Source organism: Triturus cristatus, chromosome 12 (assembly GCF_964204655.1).
Source record: "Triturus cristatus chromosome 12, aTriCri1.1, whole genome shotgun sequence".
Taxonomy (NCBI): Eukaryota; Metazoa; Chordata; class Amphibia; order Caudata; family Salamandridae; genus Triturus; species Triturus cristatus.
The window spans coordinates 536236348-536256885 of record NC_140595.1 but is presented as its reverse complement, the minus strand read 5'-3'; the positions used below and the strand labels follow the sequence as shown (position 1 = coordinate 536256885).

The following is a 20538-nucleotide window of genomic DNA, read 5'->3' as shown; positions in this document are numbered from 1 at the left end:
CCCTGTGTGGGAAGGGTATGCCCAGCCGTGGGTCCCGTGCTCACTACGCCACTGGAGTCAAGCTATCCTGGCTGAAGAGGGGTGAAACCCCGAAACCGGTCCTAGGATGTTTGATTCCGGTCCAGGGAAGACATGGCTTGGCAGTTCGGGCTGGACTGTTCCCAGGAGGCACAGGGTCTAGACTGATTTGCATATGGCCATGTCTGAACTGGGGTGGCGTGGTGAGCAAAATAACGATGGATTAAACCCAGATCTGTGACTGGGGGTGAATGTTTTGCCTATGTGCAACATTACGCCCATCATCTTGTGTGTTTTGCTTTTCGCCCTATGTGGTAAGGGTATGCCCAGACGTGGGTCCCGTGCTCACTACGCCTCTGGAGTCAAGCTATCCTGGCTGAAGATGGGTGAAACCCCGAAACCGGTCCTAGGATGCTTGATTCTGGTCCAGGGAAGACATGGCTTGGCAGTTCGGGCTGGACTGTTCCCATGAGGCGCAGGGTCAAGACTGATTTGCATATGGCCATGTCTGAACTGGGGTGGTGTGGTGAGCAAAATAACGATGGATTAAACCCAGATCTGTGACTGGGGGTGAATGTTTTGCCTATGTACAACATTCCGTCCATCATCTTGTGTGTTTTGATATATATATGACCTACTGGCGGTCACCAGTAGGTAGTTATAGTTAGGACCTATTTTCCATAGGAAATCCGCAACATTCTATTCCCAAAAAGTCTGGCGCCGGTTGACGAATCTTCGCGAAATTTGACATCACTGATGACGTCATCCATGTAATAAATTAGTGCATCTTCTCACACCCTAATATAATCTTTGATACACCGACTCAAAATTTCAGACGGCCATTCTCAAAACCATAGATACTACAATACCAATAACTACATACCCACTCATTGACTCTTAGGTCTACACACACCTCCACTCACTCATCTGTAGAGTCACTCATACTTACAGTCACTCAGTACAGGACTATCATATGCATTTGTACACCTATATAGACACTCAGACACCGCCAATCATCCATAGACATACTCACACACCTAGTCAATCATGCAAATAATTAAGCACACTCCAATATACTCACCTATACAGTTATACACACACAAGTTCATTTACTCATAAAAATACTACCACATTCTTACGCTCTTATACAATTACTGATACAAGCACACACTCATCCATACAGCCACATTCACAATCACACACTCTCACATATACCCAGTTATATACTCTTACACAAATATACCCTGCCTTTCACATATGTAGTTACTCACACATGTACCACTAAGATATACATTCAATCACCAACACACTGATACATACACTCACCCAACCATACAGTCCATCACAGATGCATTCTTAAAACCATGCACCCATAGAATCACCCACTCACACATCTATGCACAGAGTCACACACACCCTACCCACACAAACACTCATGCACCCATACAGATACTCAGACAACCAATCAATAACTCATATAGACACTCATATAGCTATACACAAAACCATGGAGGCACTTATACACCAACAGACAAGCAGATACAGACATTCACACAGTTTAGTCACTAGTCTGCAGTGAGATACGTTTAATGACTCACTTATAGAGTCAGTCACACACCTAGAAAATCATCCATTCACACACTTATACACCCACTCATTCTTCCATAGGTCTTTGCCTATATATATTAAACATATTAAAACTCTACAGAAACACAGACTCACTGGATAATGTCATCAGTGATGTCATCAGTGATGTCATTTGAGATGTCATCAGTGATGTCACTGACCATGTCATGAGTGATGTAATATGTGACGTCATCAGCAGTGCATTGCGGGGGCGCGAGTTATAGTTAGCTGAACTAACTATAACAGGGGAATTTCTAGGGTTTTGTACGAGGGAAATGTCCAGCTAACTATAACGCCCCTGAAACCTATGGTTTTTTCAGTGAATTTCTAAGGTTTTTTAAATGCCAATTCCTAACTATAACGTGCCAGAAACCTTTGGTTTTTTCAGTGAAAATATATATATATATATATATATATATATATATATATATATATATATATATATATATATATATATATATATATATATATATATATATGAAATATATATATATATACATGTATATATATAGATAGATAGATAGATAGATAGATAGATAGATAGATAGATAGATAGATAGATAGATAGATAGATAGATAGATAGATAGATAGATAGATCCACACAAAAGGTTGCCCCAATGAGCACGACCACCCAGAGAGCTCATCTCTTCACAAACAAGGATTGCAGCGGGTCAGCGTCAAAACTTTAATCTCAGGTACAGAGGCTGAACGCGTTTCAAACGTAAGTCCTTGATCACAAGCCTTTCTATCAGGATCATCGTGAGCCACTAAAGAACCACACATGATTTAAATGATAAAGTTCCCGCCCTTGTGGGCAGGTCTCCACGCCCAAGTGGGTTTCCGCCGCAAGGCATTGTAGGATCAGTAGTTCTCTATTAATAACTACCCCTGAGGGTGTCACAATGTCCCATATTCTCCACAAAAAAAAACACAGTGGGCTGATTAAAAGTTTCACACGACAGAACCGCTGACAATATTAATTCCTTGTCTTTTAAGCTCTCCGTTCTGCATTCATGGCGCTTGAGTCTCATGCGCCGCAGATCCGCTGTTGGGCGGCGGGTCGGTGCTCGCAGCTGGACAAAGCCGCTAATATCCACACAAAAGGTTGCCCCAATGAGCACGACCACCCAGAGAGTTCACCTCTTCACAAACAAGGACTGCAGCGGGTCAGCGTCAAAACTTTCATCTCAGGTACAGAGGCTTAACGCGTTTCAAACGTAAGTCCTTGATCACAAGCCGAGGCTTAACGCGTTTCAAACGTAAGTCCTTGATCACAAGCCTTTCTATCAGGATCATCGTGAGCAACTGAAGAACCACACATGATTTAAATGATAAAGTTCCCGCCCTTGTGGGCAGGTCTCCATGCCCAAGTGGGTTTCCGCCACAAGGCATTGTAGGATCAGTAGTTCTCCATTAATAACTACCCCAGTGGGTGTCACAATGTCCTATATTCTCCAAAAATAAAACCACAGTGGGCTGATTAAAAGTTTCACACAACAGAACTGCTGACAATATTAATTCCTTGTCTTTTAAGCCCTCCGTTCTGCATTCACAGAGCTTGAGTCTCATGCACCGCAGAGCCGCTGTTGGGCGGCGGGTCGGTGCTCGCAGCTGGACAAAGCCACTAATATCCACACAAAAGGTTGCCCCAATGAGCACGACCACCCAGAGAGTTCACCTCTTCACAAACAAGGACTGCAGCGGGTCAGCGTCAAAACTTTAATCTCAGCTACAGAGGCTTAACGCGTTTCAAACGTAAGTCCTTGATCACAAGCCTTTCTATCAGGATCATCGTGAGCAACTGAACAACCACACATGATTTAAATGATATAGTTCCCACCCTTGTGGGCAGGTCTCCATGCCCAAGTGGGTTTCCGCCGCAAGGCATTGTAGGATCAGTAGCTCTCCATTAATAACTACCCCAGTGGGAGTCACAATATCCCATATTCTCCAAAAATAAAACCACAGTGGGCTGATTAAAAGTTTCACACGATAGACCAGCTGACAATATTAATTCCTTGTCTTTTAAGCCCTCCGTACTGCATTCACGGCGCTTGAGTCTCATGCGCCGCAGATCCGCTGTTGGGCCGCGGGTCGGTGCTCGCAGCTGGACAAAGCTAATATCCAGCTAATAGTGTGTCAGGAGTCAAGACCGGGCAGGACAAGAGCTTGTGCACTACAAAGACAACCCTTTGAAGAATCCCTACTTCAAATGCCAATAGGGATATAAGTATTGGACCTAAAACCCTGGACTTTTAGAACACTTCTGGATCAAGAGGAGCCTCTGCCAGGAGAAGAGCAAAAGAGCTGTGAAGAGGAGTACTGCCCCTTTGCTGTGTGTTGGTTTGCTGGGTTGGCCTGCAGTTGCTGCTTCTGCTTTAGAGAGGAAAAGGACTGGACTTTGATTTGTATCCTGCTTGTGAAGTTTCTCCAAAGGGCTTGTGTTTGCATGCCTCCTGTTGGAAATCTCAGGGCCATCAAAGACTTCATCTGCAGCATCCCTGAACTCCACTGCTGGTAGTTCTGACCTGCCTTGTGGTGGCAAATCCAGTTCTTCCTGCTACAAAAACCTGCTTGAAACTATCAAAAACAATGCACCGCCCTTCCAGGGCCTGCTTTTCCATCGCAGCTCTCGCATGTGGGAGAAATTTCCTCGCATCGCTGCCATACGGGCCAAAGAAAAAGGCATAGCACCTGTCAGCGGCTGAAGAAACTGCTGCAGCCCGAGTACAGCGCACCATGTTTCTGATGTCCGAGACCCCCGCACTGACTCCAATGCATGCCCTGCTGTGCGGCTGAAACAACCAATGCATTGTGGGACCGCGGCTGAAGTTAATTATGCAGCGCCTGTTTGCCACCGTCGCATCAGCCTCCAGTGTGTCCAGATTTCCTTGCATCGCACCTGTGCACCTAGCTTTTACGACACATCACCCGCAGACCAGAAACAGTGGCGTAACGAAACTTGAGGGGGCCCCCCTGCAAAGAATATGGAGGGGGCCCCCCACGCTCACGGATTCAGTCAGGAACTATCAGGTCAGGGGCCTGCTGCGCATGCACCAGTTGCGGCTGGTGAATCCTAAAAGTGGTGTAACGAAAAGCTGAGAACCAAGTTGAAGGAGCAAGTGAGTACAACAAGCACACCAAAGTGAAAGAGGAGTGTTGGGGGTTGGCCTTCCCAAGTGGGCCCTTTAACCACTCAAATTTCAGCTTTAAATAAATTCAGTCATTTGTCTCCAAAATATCAGCTTGTCAGTTTATGAAAGCAGACACGTTTTGCTATTAAATACCAGCTTTGCCTTGAAAAATAATTAAAATTCCCTAAATAAAGAAGTTATCTTTTTTGTGAAAACGTTCAATTATTGTCATGAACCACTAAAACACATGATAGATTCCGCCTTGAATATCTATGTGTCATAGTTGCATGTCATATGCGCCAATCTTATGCCAAGAATTACCGCCATTATGCCGAAGCAAGCATGAGGGCTGTGCACCATGCAATCAGACAGGAATTACCACTATTATGCCAGTGCCCGCATTTTACGCGGTTTGGGCTCCATTATACCATGGGTGAGCACATTGGGCCGATATGTGCCACCATTATAGCAGGGCCAACATTATGTCAGGTTATTTTATTTATTAAGTACACAATCATGGAACATTGCTGGTGTTGAAATGGGGTAGCTCTGTAGAATCTCACTAGTGGCTGTGACAAGCTCCCCTCTTTACCTAGTGATTGTTTTTTCTACACAAAGGCAACTATGGAAAAGAGAGAACAAGATATGAACGGCTTCCTTGTTTGTCTCTTTAACAGTCCACCCACTCTCGTCACAGCCTTTCCCACAGTACACAAGGACACCCATCTGTCCCGTGTACCCTTCCACAGGTCAAACGCATATCAACCATCCTGGAATGGTTATTTATTTAGGAAAGTATGGGGAGAAATTTTAGAGAATAAAATAGCTTGACCTTTATGCGTGATGCAGGGTCTGTAATTGGCTATGGGGCACTGGCGTACAGTTCTCTGCAGGACAGCTGCGGGTCACGACTTCAGAGCCCACTGTGTTTACTCCCTGCTCTGTCTTCATTCATGGTCTATGTCGTGCAACCTTATTTACACCCTGTAGTATTTCATTGTCTTATTCACCACTGTCCACCTACTGTATTTACACCCTGTAGTATTTCATTGTCTCTCATTCACCACTGTCCCCCTACTGTATTTACACCCTATAGTATTTCATTGTCTCTCATACACAACTATCCACCCGCTGTATTTACACCCTTTCGTATTTCATTGTCTCTCATTCACCACTGTCCACCTACTGTATTTACGCCCTGTAGTATTTCATTGTCTTATTCACCACTGTCCACCTTCTGTATTTACACCCAGTATTTCATTGTCTCTTATTCACCGCTGTCCAGCTACTGTATTTACACCCTGTAGTATTTCATTGTCTCTCATTCACCACTGTCCACCTACTGTATTTACACCCTTTAGTATTTAATTGTCTCTCATTCACCACTGTCCACCTACTGTATTTACACCCTGTAGTATTTCATTGTCTCTCATTCACCACTGTCCACCTACTGTATTTACAACCTGTAGTATTTCATTGTCTCTCATACACAACTGTCCACCCGCTGTATTTATACCCTTTCGTATTTCATTGTCTCTCATTCACCACTGTCCACCTACCTACTTTATTTACGCCCTGTAGTATTTCATTGTCTTATTCACCACTGTCCACCTTCTGTATTTACACCCAGTATTTCATTGTCTCTTATTCACCGCTGTCCAGCTACTGTATTTACACCCTGTAGTATTTCATTGTCTTATTCACCACTGTCCACCTACTGTATTTACACCCTGTAGTATTTCATTGTCTCTCATTCACCACTGTCCACCTACTGTATTTACACCCTTTAGTATTTAATTGTCTCTCATTCACCACTGTCCACCTACTGTATTTATACCCTGTAGTATTTCATTGTCTCTCATTCACCACTGTTCACCTACTGTATTTACACCCTGTAATTCATTGTCTCTCATACACCGCTGACGCACCCATTGTATTTTCACCCTGTATTTCATTGTCATTCATACACTGCTGTCCACCCACTGTATTTACACCCTTTAGTATTTAATTGTCTCGCATTCACCACTGTACACCCACTGTATTTACACCCTGTAATATTTCATTGGTTCTCGTTCACCACTGTCCACCCACTGTATTTACGCCCTGTATTTCATTGTCTCTCATACACCGCTGTCCACCCATTTTATTTACACCCTGTAATATTTCATTGTCTATCATACACCACTGTCCACCCACTGTATTTACACCCGGTATTTCATTGTCTCTCATACACCGCTGTCCACCCACTGAATTTACACCCTGTATTTCATTGTCTCTTACTCACCACTGTCCACTTACAGTATTTACATCCCTTCGCATTTCATTGTCTCTCATACACCACTGTCCACCTACTGTATTCACGCCCTATAGTATTTCATTGTCTCTTATTCACCACTGTCCACCTACAGTATTTACACCCTGTATTTCATTGTCGCTCATACATCTCTATCCACCCACTGTTTTTACACCCTGTAGTATTTCATTTTCTCTCATACACCGCTGTCCACCGACTGTATTTACAAACTGTAGTATTTCATTGTCTCTTATACCCAACTGTTCACCCGCTGTACTTACACCCTGTATTTCATTGTCTCTCATACTCCGCTGTCCACCCACTGTATTTACACCCTGTAGTATTTCATTATCTCTCATACACCACTGTCTACCCACTGTATTTACACCCTGCATTTCATTGTCTCTCATACACTGCTGTCCACCCACTGTATTTACACCCTGTATTTCATTGTCTCTCATACATCGCTGTCCACCCACTGTATTTACACCCTTTCGTATTTCATTGTCTCTCATACACCACGGTCCACCCACTGTATTTACACCCTTTCGTATTTCCTTGTCTCTCATACACCACTGTCCACCTACTGTATTTACACCCTTTCATATTTCATTGTCTCTCATACACCACTGTCCACCTACTGTATTTACACCCTGTAGTATTTCATTGTCTCTCATATCCAACTGTACACCCACTGTATTTACACCCTTTCGTATTTAATTGTCTCTCATTCACCACTGTCCACCCACTGTATTTACACCCTGTAGTATTTCATTGGTTCTCATTCACCACTGTCCACCCACTGTATTTACACCCTGTTTTTCATTGTCTCTCATACACCGCTGTCCACCCATTTTATTTACACCCTGTAATATTTCATTGTCTCTCATACACCACTGTCCACCTACTGAATTTACACCCTGTATTTCATTGTCTCTTATTCACAACTGTCCACTTACAGTATTTACATCCTTTCGCATTTCATTGTCTCTTATACACCACTGTCCACCTACTATATTTACGCCCTGTAGTATTTTATTGTCTCTTATTCACCACTGTCCACCTACAGTATTTACACCCTGTATTTCATTGTCGCTCATACATCTCTATCCACCCACTGTATTTACACCCTGTAGTATTTCATTGTCTCTCATACACCGCTGTCCACCCACTGTATTTACACCCTGTAGTATTTCATTGTCTCTTAAACACAACTGTCCACCCGCTGTAATTACACCCTGTAGTATTTAATTGTCTCTCATACACCACTGTCCACCCACTGTACTTACACCCTGTATTTCATTGTCTCTCATACTCCGCTGTCTACCCACTGTATTTACACCCTGCATTTCATTGTCTCGTTCACTGCTGTCCACCCACTGTATTTACACCCTGCATTTCATTGTCTCTCATACACCACTGTCCACCTACTGTATTTACACCCTTTCATATTTCATTGTCTCTCATACACCACTGTCCACCCACTGTATTTACACCCTATAGTGTTTCGATGTCTCTCATACTCTGCTGTCTACCCACTGTATTTACAACCTGCATTTCATTGTCTCTCATTCACTGCTGTCCACCCACTGTATTTACACCCTTTCGCATTTCATTGTCTCTCATACACCACTGTCCACCTACTGTATTTACACCCTTTCATATTTCATTGTCTCTCATACACCACTGTCCACCCACTGTATTTACACCCTTTCGTATTTCATTGTCTCTCATACACCACTGTCCACCTACTGTATTTACACCCTGTAGTATTTCATTGTCTCTCATATCCAACTGTACACCCACTGTATTTACACTCTGTATTTCATTCTCTTATTCACCACTGTCCACCCACTGTATTTACACCCTTTCGTATTTCATTGTCTTTCATACACCACTGTCCACCCATTGTATTTACACCCTTTCGTATTTCATTGTCTCTCATACACCACTGTCCACTTACAGTATTTATAACCTGTATTTCATTGTCTCTTAATCACCACTGTCCACCCACTGTATTTACACCCTTTCATATTTAATTGTATCTCATACACCAATGTCCACCCACTGTATTTACACCCTGTAGTATTTCATTGTCTCTCATACACAACTGTCCACCCACTGTATTTACACCCTGTAGTGTTTCGATGTCTCTCATATACCACTGTCCACCCACTGTATTTACACCCTTTGATATTTCATTGCCTCTCATACACCGCTGTCAACCCACTGTATTTACACCCTGTAGTATTTCATTCTCTCATTCACCACTGTCCACCAACTGTATTTACACACTGTAGTATTTCATTGTCTCTCATACACCACTGTCCACCTGCAGTATTTACACCCTGTATTTCATTGTCTCTCATACACCACTGTCCACCCACTGTATTTACACCCTTTCGTATTTCAATGATTTCTTCATGTCTTTCTTCTCTCAGCATCCATTAGCCATCTTGGAACAATAAAGTCATAATAAACTACAGCAAAAGAAACATACATTGGTACAGCCAATAGTCCTGCAACCAACGTCAGACCTATTGGCTTTGCCAATACTTATTAGATATGACATCTTACATGGATTCTCCCCTTCCGACCCATAATGTCCTTCCCTTCTTATGTGTGTCCTACTCTCTCCCATATGACTGGTGATTGTTTGCTACACTCCAGTCCCATTTATTTACCCGAATATATCTCTAATATTTTTAGCATTTCGTTGCTGTTTGGGCTCTTTCTATGTTTCATTAGACTTTAAGTACCAATTTATAACCTGCTCTTTATTGGATTCTTCAATAAAAAATATTACCAATGTGAATAGCAAGAAATAGAATTCATAGGAAAACAAACCTAAAATAAAAAGTGCACAGCATGGGCGGAAACTGAATACCTAAAATGTATTTTAAAAAAAGAAAATGAAGGGTCTGTGCTGTGGAACCTGGGAATGACTTTCCCCAACTCTATAGTACTCCGGAGGTCCCTAAAATGTGAGTTTTTCAGTGAAGCTGGAGTCAGTGGCATAGCACGAGCCTCACGCGCCCTCATTTAAGGAGGTGAAAGTGCCCCCTGGCTCCTGGTTGGGTACTGAAAGACAGCTGTAGTCAGTGTGCCCCTTTCATTCCTAGGCCCGATGCCACTGCACATGCGGCACCATTGCTACGTACGCCCATGGCCAGAGTCTAAAAGTAAATAAAAGGGCTGATGATAACGCGAGTCAATAATACTAGGCAGGTGCCGAGGGTGCCAGCACCAGACAGTGCCAAATTGACACCAAAAGCATCAAATATTACCAATTAATTCCAAGGAGGGAGCAAATAACATAAAAAATAGAATGTTGCTGAAGGCTCCAGATAGTTTTGCACTTGGTCTCAAATGTCGCTCAAAAATGTGCAACAACCACAGACATGTTCTCCCTTCCTTTGCGACTGGGAAGACCACTGACACAAATGAAATGTGGCATAACAGCCAGAGATGCTGGCTTTGGAACTGGGGGATCATGCTCCAGTCTCAGCGTTGGTTCAACATCCTGTGATTCTGGGCAAATCACGTAATATCCCCGTGCTTAAAATTAAGTGTGGCCTTGTGTAATATAACTGGTGCTCGTGTAAAGCGCTCCAATACCTTGGGGGCGAGCTGGCGCTATATTGAACTATTAAAAAAAGTACTCTCTGTCATTTTGTACATGTACATCCATTTTCAAACATTCTTGAGCCATTTTTTTTAATCTCTTCTGTGGAGATCTGGGAACGTTTCCATGTTCACTATCAGCATTGGGGACACTGCAGGCCACCGAGGAAACACTCCGTGCCATCCAGGGAGGCTACGAAGCCAATTGCATTTCCAGTGCTTGCTTACCTTCCAATGCTCCCAGCAGAGTCAAAAATTAGCTAGCATTCGCGCCAAGAATTTTCAATTCTATTAAGGACACGGAGGCGAGGATTATGCTTCTCTTTCTATTTATTGCTACTCACAGCAGCCAATGAAAACTTGTGTTATATGAAAAAATAACAACATTTCTCATGATGCATACACCACATCACTTCCTGCAGGGCCCCATAAGAGCCAGCCACACCGGAACTAGTCCTCTTTCTTTGCTCCGAACAGAAGTCCAATAAGTAATTAAAGTTCAACAAGTATTAAAGTTCAACAACAACAGCTTCCAACGTGGAAGAACACCAGACCAGCTGGGAAACACGTCACTCTGTACACCGGATCAATCCATCTTCTTGTCAGATCCTGAAAGAATAGAAATAAACAACCCGTAACTTCTGTCAAAACAGAGTATATACAACACGGGTGGGCAAAAATTACATTACAGTAATTTAACCGGGTGGGATAATCCTCGCCTCCGCGTCCTTAATAGAATTGAAAATTCTTGGCGCGAATGCTAGCTAATTTTTGATTCTATTACAGGACCGGAGGCTTCGTATTATGCTAGTTTAACGCTGATTAAAAACAACAGAGGATATATCACCCACCGGTTTATAATAAAATTGTTTAAACGTGGATTCAGACGACCAGTCTGCAGAACGCATGATATCTTGCACTGTAGAACCCAGCATGAAAGTCTTAGAGGCCATGGCGCCTCGAACAGAATGTGCACCAAACACTTGGGTATTCACCCCTGCCTCTTGCATAACATGTTTTAGCCATCGGGCTATGGTAGCTGCAGTAACAGGTTTATACGGTTTTTGCAGAGCTATTAACAATTGTACTTCACCATCAGGCCTGAGAGACCTGGTACATTCTTCGTAAGTCTTGAGACATTGAACCACACAAAGTTTAGCATTATCTGGAAAAGCATGATAATCCACACTACGTGACAAGGTCTTAGTCCTAGACGTAATATTAAACGAAACTCCCTCCGGAGTAAATACTCTACCTGTAATATCGAGCGCCTTAACATCCGAGGAACGTCTGCAAGCCGCTAGGCAAAGTAACATGGCCAGTTTGGCCGACAACTGTTTCCTGGACAACATATTGTTGTCCGGCCAAGTATTGAAGAGGGACAGAACCAGCGAGACGTCCCACAAAGAGGAATACTTTGGTTTGGGTGGATTGGCTACTCTAATGCCCTTTAGGAGTTTGCAGATTAAAGGATGCATACCGACAGGTTTGCCCTCGATCTGAGAGTGGCCTGCCGAGATGGCGGAGCGGAAGTTATTAACCGATCGGTAGGCTAAACCCTGCGACGCCTTCTCCGAAAGAAAATTTACAATATAGGGTAATCCTGCCCCCACGGGATCCACATGTTGTCCCATGCACCAACGAACCCAGCATCCCCAGGCTGAAGAATATCGTTTCTTGGTAGAGGGGGCCCACGCTTGATTGATAAAGCTGGCAGCCTGGTCCGAAAATCCTGGCATTTGCCAACGCTGCCTGAAAGTCTCCAGGCCATCAGGGTCAGGTGCCCCGATAGCACCATCGGGTGTGTCTCCCCCTGAGGGCCCTGGAGCATGGTCGAGGACCAGGGGATCCGCCTGGGGAAGTCGCAACTCGCCTCCATCAGCAACGGGAACCAAGGCTGCGACTTCCACAGGGGAGTCACCAGTATCACTTCCGCTCTCTGACGCATCACCTGAGTGAACACTCGGGGAATGAGGATGAACGGTGGAAACGCGTAATTCAACTGCTGAGTCCACTCCTGTGCCAAGGCATCTGTCGCCAGCGCCAGAGGGTCCGGCCTCCAGCTGAAAAAACGCGTCATTTGACGGTTCAGCCTGGAAGCAAAGAGGTCGATCTCGCAGCGTCCCCAAACCTCCTGTAACCAGTGAACCACTCGTGGGCAAAGTTGCCAGTCACTGTAGTCCCTGAGGTGGCGAGAGTTCCAATCCGCCACCACGTTGGACTGACCCGGAATGTACTCCGCCACCACCGATATCTGGTTGGTCAGGCAGTATGCCAAAAGGCTTTCGCTATCTCCACCAGCATCGAGGACCTCGTGCCCCCCAATTTGTTGATGTAACGGACTGCCGACACGTTGTCCATCCGAAGAAGGATGCAACATGAGAGCTGCCGGGGGGCCAACGTCCGGATCGCAAAGGATCCCGCGAGGAGCTCTAGACAATTTATGTGAAGATTTAACTCTTCCAGGGACCACCGTCCCCCTGTGGAAATATTTCCGCAGCGCTCTCCCCAACCCCAACGGCTGGCGTCGGACTCTATGACCACCTCTGGCAACGAGCCGAAGATTGCTCTGCCGTTCCATGCCTCGACGTGGGCCAACCACCATTGCATCTCCTCCCTCACCTCCTGGGTAAGAGGGACTACGTCTGTGTAAGAAAGGCCCTTCTGTAAGTGTTGGATCTTTAAGCGTTGAAGGGCCCTGTAGTGCAGGGGGCCCGGGAATATCGCCTGAATGGATGACGCAAGGAGGCCCACTATGCGGGCAATCCCCCTGAGCGAGACCATCTGTTTGGACAGGAACGAGCGTAGCTCCTTCTTGATATCTCGTAGCTTGGAGCTCGGAAGGCAGAGCTGGGCCGTCTGAGAATTTATGACGAACCCCAGAAAGTCTATCGTCTGCGTGGGAGAGAGGACTGATTTTGGTTCGTTGATCACGAACCCCAGGTTCTGCAAAATATGAATGGTCATGCGCAGATGACGAGCCACTAGCTCTGGAGATTGCGCCATAATGAGCATGTCATCCAAGTAGACAATCATGCGAACCCCTTGTTCTCTGAGGTAGGCCACGACCGGCTTCAGCACCTTGGTGAAGCACCACGGTGCTGAGGAAAGTCCAAAAGGAAGGACCAAATACTCGTACCACCGGTTCCGCCATTGAAACTGAAGAAATCTGCGGTGGGGACGATATATGGGGACGGACAGATAAGTGTCCTTCAGGTCCAGACGGACCAACCAGTCCCCTTGTTTCAGTAAATCCGCCAACAGATGGATGCCCTCCATCTTGAAATGTTTGTAAGTCAGAAAGTGGTTGAAATCCTTCAAATTGAGTACCAACCTGTAACCGCCTCCTTTCTTCTGTACCAGAAAAATATTGCTGCAGAAACCGCGAGGGCCCTCTTTGCAAGGAGCTATCGCGTGTTTCTGCAGCAATGCGCCTATTTCTGAATCGATAAAATCGCACTCGAGTTGGGAAAAACAAAGCTGCCTGGGGCACGCTGTACCTGACGGGGCGTCTGGAAAAACTCTAGGTGAAACCCTTGAACAGTCTGTAGTACCCAAGCGTCTTGTGATATCTGAGCCCAATTGTGAAAGAAAAACTGAGTACGCCCCCCTAAGGGAAGAGGAAGTAAATCTGGAGCGCTCACCTGAGGAATCGGCGGCTTGGAATCCTCCACGGTAGGAGCCTTTGTTAAAGCGCCGCTTGTTGAAGCGCTGTCTGGTGGGGTAGAACGTACCACCACGGGTGGAGTCCCAGTCACCCCTGCCGCGTCCGAAATCTCCTCGTTGGGGACCTTGGGAGTGCTGACGGCCAAACGAGCGTCCCCGCCCTCGTCCGGCCCTATTGAAAACACCGGCGTGAAATACGCGCTTGATCCCTGCTTGAGCCTTGTCCAGGGTAGTGAACGTGCCCACATACTTCGCAACGTCCTTAACAAATCGGTCACCAAAGAGGTTCCCGTCCGCCAGCGGTCCAGGTTCCGACGCGGCCAGCTCAGTAAGGTTGGCATCCATCCGCATCAATATCGATTTCCTGCGCTCTGTAGATATTGCGCAGTTGGCATTCCCTAACAAGCAGATAGCCCGTTGGGTCCAGCCTGCTAGCACGTGGGGGTCAATCGTACTCCCTGATTCCTGCGCCTCCAGGGCCATCTCCAAAATTTTTGCCAGGGGCCCGACCACGTCTAGGAGCTTGTCTTGGCAACCCCGCCAAGCGCGATCAATCCCTTTCTTGGGATCCTTGGCGAACTTTTTCAGAAACGTTAGCATGCTGGGGTCAATGTCCGGCGTCTCCGCCACTTTGTCTGAGAGGTCCGGTCTTGGGCAGTCTGATTTTAGCCTATTGCGTACCTCCTTATCAAACCCCTTGCGTAAGTTCTCGTGCAAGTATGCAGCCACCTCCGGAGCCGGTAACCAGTCCGATGATCTGGGGTGCACAATATCTGCGGGATTGAAAGTAAAGGGTGTAGGAGCCGGCGGGGAAGGCTCCGCATGTTTAGTCTTCCTGGACTTCTTTTTAGGAGGGGAGTCATCCGGGGTGTCAGAGGAGGTGGACGTAGACTCTGTGTCAGTGTCCTGAACCTTCTCACGCTCTCGATTCGGACGCGGAAGCGCCTCGTAGGACTCTGAATGCGGCCAAGGCTGACCCCGGGAGTCACTTCTTTGCAAACCTCTCCAGCTGCTTAGTGATGGGCTTCAAAGCCGTCGCCAGAGCTTGTTGTACAGTCCCCGGGACTGCTTTCTCTAGGGCCTTGTTGACCGACTCCTGGACAGAGGCATCCAGGGCCTCAACAATATTGTCTTCAATGGCAGGACCTCCTACCTCCTCTTCATACAAGGTGTCATCCTCCTCATAATGCACCCACGTATCCATCGTGGAACCACACTTGTAGCGGTATTTGCTCATAAGGTAAGAGCAAGGAGGAAATTCAAGGGGGGAGCCAACCCACAGCACAGCAGCACCGGTACCTAGCTCCTCAGCAACAGCTGTAGAACAATTATTACAGCCCACAGGGCGTAGGGGAGCCACAGAGCAAAATCAGATACAAGGAGGTGTGCTCCCTCCAAGCCCAGGTCGTTTTTGCAGCCAGCCAGGCGTCAACAGTGCTCTTCGAGGAAAAACGCAGTCGAAATGATAAAAGTGAAAGCAAAAACGGGTCGTTTCGACGTGCGTAGCCCAAATCCAACTAAACCAGCCCAATTGGGCTACGCACGTGGGAACACTACCGAAACTAAAAATAACTGGCTCCAGGCGTCATGGCATATCAGGGAAGCCCTAGCGCCTAACATTCACAATCTCAAGCCCGCCGACGGCGGGGCGGTACCGGTTGCTGATTCGAGTCAAGCGCCCACGCGCTGAAAGGCATGTGAAGCGGCCGAGCGCCGCTGAGCGCTGATCGGAGGCAAGGAGCGAACACGCTGAAGACATGCAAAGCGGCCGGCGCCGCGTCTAAGGTATTTGAAACACTTGCGCTTTGGACAGCTACTGAAGCGCAATGCCCCACTCGTCACCGGTCTCCGCGGAGACCACAAGCGCCGCAGCGCGTCAGCTGGAGCATTCAACCCGAGGGTTGTGGCAGGGCGCACCCGCCGATACTAGCGCACAGAGCGGCAATCTCACATAAGTACGATATCAACGTAATAAATCACCATGCAATGAAACATTCAACAATCCATTAAAATCAAATAAATCGGAGATCTCAACTTAACTGTCTGCGTGAGCAGCAAAGAAAGAGGACTAGTTCCGGTGTGGCTGGCTCTTATGGGGCCCTGCAGGAAGTGATGTGGTGTATGCATCATGAGAAATGTTGTTGTTTTTTCATATAACACAAGTTTTCATTGGCTGCTGTGAGTAGCAATAAATAGAAAGAGAAGCATAATACGAAGCCTCCGGTCCTGTAATAGAATCCTGTTCCTGGAGCTGCAATCCTTCTCCTGCCCCTGTCAGCTCTGTGCTGCCTCCTCCCTTCTCAGAAGCTGTGCCAGTGGGGAATGCTCTCTCTGGGGCCCCCACCCCCATCCCTTTTCCGGCCGGGCTCTGGCTGAAGAGAAACAATGTAACTTGTTACTTTGTTTCTCTTCAGTTCAGTCCTGCCCTGGGTCAATGGAGGAGCTAAGAGCCCGCTGCAGACTGCACCTGCTTTCTACAGCAAGCCTTTCTCTCCCAGCTCTTTACCGAAGAGCTGAGGGGGCCCCCTTCACCTAACCGAAGACTGGGGCCCCCCCGCACCGCGGGGGCTGCGGGGGTGTTTGTTACGCCCCTGACCAGAACCATCTTGAATTTTGAAGCATCTCTTGCCCCTGTAGTACTGGATGCGACGCAAAACTTCTGCGTGCAGGAGAACTGACGCGTCACCTCCCCGTGGACTCAGGAACTGAAGCATCACTGTGTTTTCAAACACTTTCCTCCTCTGCGGCTGTTTTGCTTTGTGGATTTTGACACATTTGAGGTACTTTGTGTAAATATAACTGGAGCTCACAAAGCATGCTAAATATCAGCCAGTTTTTGGGTGGCATGCTTTTAGTATGCTACCAGTAGGATCTATTTGCCCATGTATGTTTTTATAATACAAAGCATGCACTGAAGCAAATTGATTGTCTTATTAAAATAGACCCATGCCACCATGGAAATCAGGGAACACCCACTTTCGATTGAACATGCTCTAACCTTGCACCCAAGTATTGCCTATTACTTTTTTAATATTACAGAAGGTACCCCACAAACACATAGGATCCATTCTGTCACACAAAACCTTACCTGGAGAGCTACCAGGTACATATCCTTTGATATACGAAGGCGCACCAGGTCTGACATATGACTGACTGTCACAGATCCACAATCCTTAACTTTCGCAGACTTGCAGATTACTGCCCACACTAATGTCTCAAAAGTTCAGCAAGTCTGGGACAGAGTCAGTCACATTGCAGGCAAATCTTACTTGCGATTGAATATATCTCTGCACCTACAAAGATTATCAGCAACTCCGGCATTTTCGAAACCTCCTGAATTCCTTATAAGGCATTCACACTGTGGTTCTCAGAATAATTATGTACAGTCATTAGGTTTCCAATGACAGATATTAAAAGAGGTGACAGACTCACATCCAAAACACTGGAAGATTCCATGTTATAGTGCTGGCTCCGAAGCAGAAGCTGAAGGCCTTCTAGGCTCATCTCAGAGCTGTCCAAAGGGTCGCCCATCTCTGTCCTGCAAAAACAAATGTATATGTTATATTAATTATGGCAAAGCAGACGAGAACTGCTGTTTTATTGTTACATGGCCCACAATCAAAATTGTAATAGCAGTTTTTGCATAATATCATTTTCATCCTGCAAACAATGTTCGATGTTACCTGAAAAACGACGCTTTTAAACAACCTTTTAATGAATGTAATGTATATTTTTATTGAATTGTATTTTTTTAAACTGTAAGAACTAAATTATCAATGGCTATAAATGTAAAGGCTATTTTAAGAAACAAGTTCTCACTACACGTCGAAGTCACTTGAATTTTCATTAAAAAGTAAAATGTAAGCAAGGGGTTAAATCAGTGCTATGAGAGAGAATCCCAGTGCATAAATGAGCCCAGAATGATAAATTGTAATTAAAATATTCTAGAAGGGAGACAAAGCTAATATTTTCTCACTTAATAAATGCACAAATCACTTGTAGAAGTTATGTTTCTGGGTATTTATGTAGCATTGTGATGCGTTCTACTCTGGTATTGTTTTCTGATTAGAATCATATGTGCCAATTAAAATGAGTCATTGTAATTTAAAATGAAAAGGCTGTGATGTTTAGAATTTTGTTTTTCTAGCACAGGCTAACTAGGCCTCGCCTCCATTTTTAAAATGCAATTGCTGCAGTTTAATATTTATTGTGTGTTTATATTTTCCATTGACACCGCAGGCAGCATAACGTACGCTGTTTATTTTTATATAACATATTGTTCTCAAAGAGACTTTTCATTGTTCATGTAACTAATTTGTTTAGACACCTTTGATGAGATTAGGCCCATAGGGGTGAATCAATATTCATGTAGAGGATTCGGATAGTGGGATTATATTACATTTTGTAATGCTGAAATGTAATTTGCTGTTATATTGATACTTATACTTACACGATGCTGACATTGCATTTGTCATCACTTTCTATCGTGAAATTAATTATAAAAGACCCTCAAACTGGGGGTGTGGGGGGGCGAGACAGATCTTTTTTGGTCTCCATTAGCAGTGCTGCCCATCTCTCTATCAATTTGCTGCACATTTAGCAGTTTGTCCATTTTTGCAAATTTTGCTTAATGCTGCATTTGATTAAAACGTGGAGTGTCTTCATGGCAATTGATTTTTATGTATTTGGACTGATTTATTGAGATTGCTATATTTTTACTTTTCTGTATTGCACATCCTTATTTTTAATAAACTTTCAGGTTTCTCTAAATTACTGATCTCAAACTCACTTTTTGAGTCAGTCTTCATTATTGACTGTATTTTTAAATGCTGTTTGAAATCTTATCACTATCTAATCACTCATCATCTATTCTTGAGCACAACACCGTTGCTGGCCCCACATATAGGCACTATGACTGTCATGCAGATTATCAAAGGGATATCACCCACAGTTTTTGGTGACCCGTACAGGGAAGATTAATGATAAGACAACAGATCTACCCCAAGATAACTTTTCTCACTGTTATGAAGTCTGTCTACATTTTCTGCTTTTCATGGCCAGACCTAAATTGTATTATTGGCAGTGTTCTAGACCTGTTCCCAGGCAAAGGATAATGAGTATTAGTAGGGCGGAATGTTCTGTAAGTGATTGTGGTTGTGGCAATTTGCTAATGCATTGAGAGATTTGTAGTTTGAGACAGCTGCTGTGTGTGGAGTCATGAATTACACTGCATTAAGATTTTTGGTTATGCGCTTTTGATTTCCAGTTCATTAGGCGGGTTGATTACTGTGATCGTGATGTTTTTGTCACATTTGAGAGTTAGTGAACTAGTTATTGTCACTGTGTTTGTTTGAGTGACCGGGGCTAATTTTGTGCTTGTGTTGAAAATAAATTGGTTTATGTTTATTTTTGGTTAAGGTTATTAGATTTGTAGTAATGCAAGATCTTGAAATATATTGTTGAACTTGTCTGCAAAGTTCTAGTATGTTTTGAGAACACAAAGAGATGATGGACGGAGTGCTGAAACTTTTCAGACAATCACCCCCAGTCACAGATCTGGGATAAACCCTTCATCGTTCTTTAGCTCACTTCACCACTCCAGTTTGGACCCAGCTATATGCAAATCAGTCTTGACCATGTACCTCATGGGAACAGTCCAGCCCGAACTGCCAGGCCAGGTCCTCCCTGGGGTATGCCCAGACTTGGGTCCCTTGCTCACTTTCCCACTCAATTCAAGCTAGCCTGGCTGATGAGGGGTGTTACCACAAAACGGTCCCAGGATGCTTATTTCCAGTCCAGGGAAGACATGGCTTGGCAGGGCACATTGTACTTAAAAAGCTGGACATGTACTTATAAGTTTTACATGTGCTGGTAGTGAAAAATGTGTTTTCCACTACTTTGAGGACAACCTCTCCCATAGGATAATATTGGGTTCACTTGTTACATTTAATAAGTGGTAACTCTTGTTTAGGAGCAAGTAGAAATGTCATGTTTGGTGTCTAAGGAACTGTAATTTGCAATCCTCTTTATTGGTAAAGTTGGATTTTATGTCACAATTCAAAAAATGGCACCATTTTCTTGTCCTAACCATTTGGTGGCTGCAGCCTGTTTCACATAACAAAGTGTGGTTGGCAGTTGGCCTTTGTGTATTCCTCCCAGACAGCCACACAATAGCG

The 20538-nt window shown here is 45.0% G+C and overlaps 1 protein-coding gene across 2 annotated transcripts in view; it reads right to left on the bottom strand.

The window, feature by feature from the left end:
* Positions 1-20538, bottom strand: part of HSF4 (heat shock transcription factor 4) — a 463098-nt gene that overhangs the window by 107285 nt on the left and 335275 nt on the right. Inside the window, exons 9-10 of one of the 2 annotated variants that reach the window (XM_085639410.1) lie at positions 17795-17900; positions 11146-11305 (exon numbers count right to left, since the gene is read on the bottom strand). In XM_085639410.1, coding sequence (XP_085495536.1) covers positions 11213-11305; positions 17795-17900 — 199 coding nt within the window. In that variant the 3' untranslated portion in view covers positions 11146-11212. Of the gene's footprint in view, positions 1-11145; positions 11306-17794; positions 17901-20538 lie in introns of those variants that run through there. The other variant, XM_085639409.1, reaches the window with a different exon arrangement.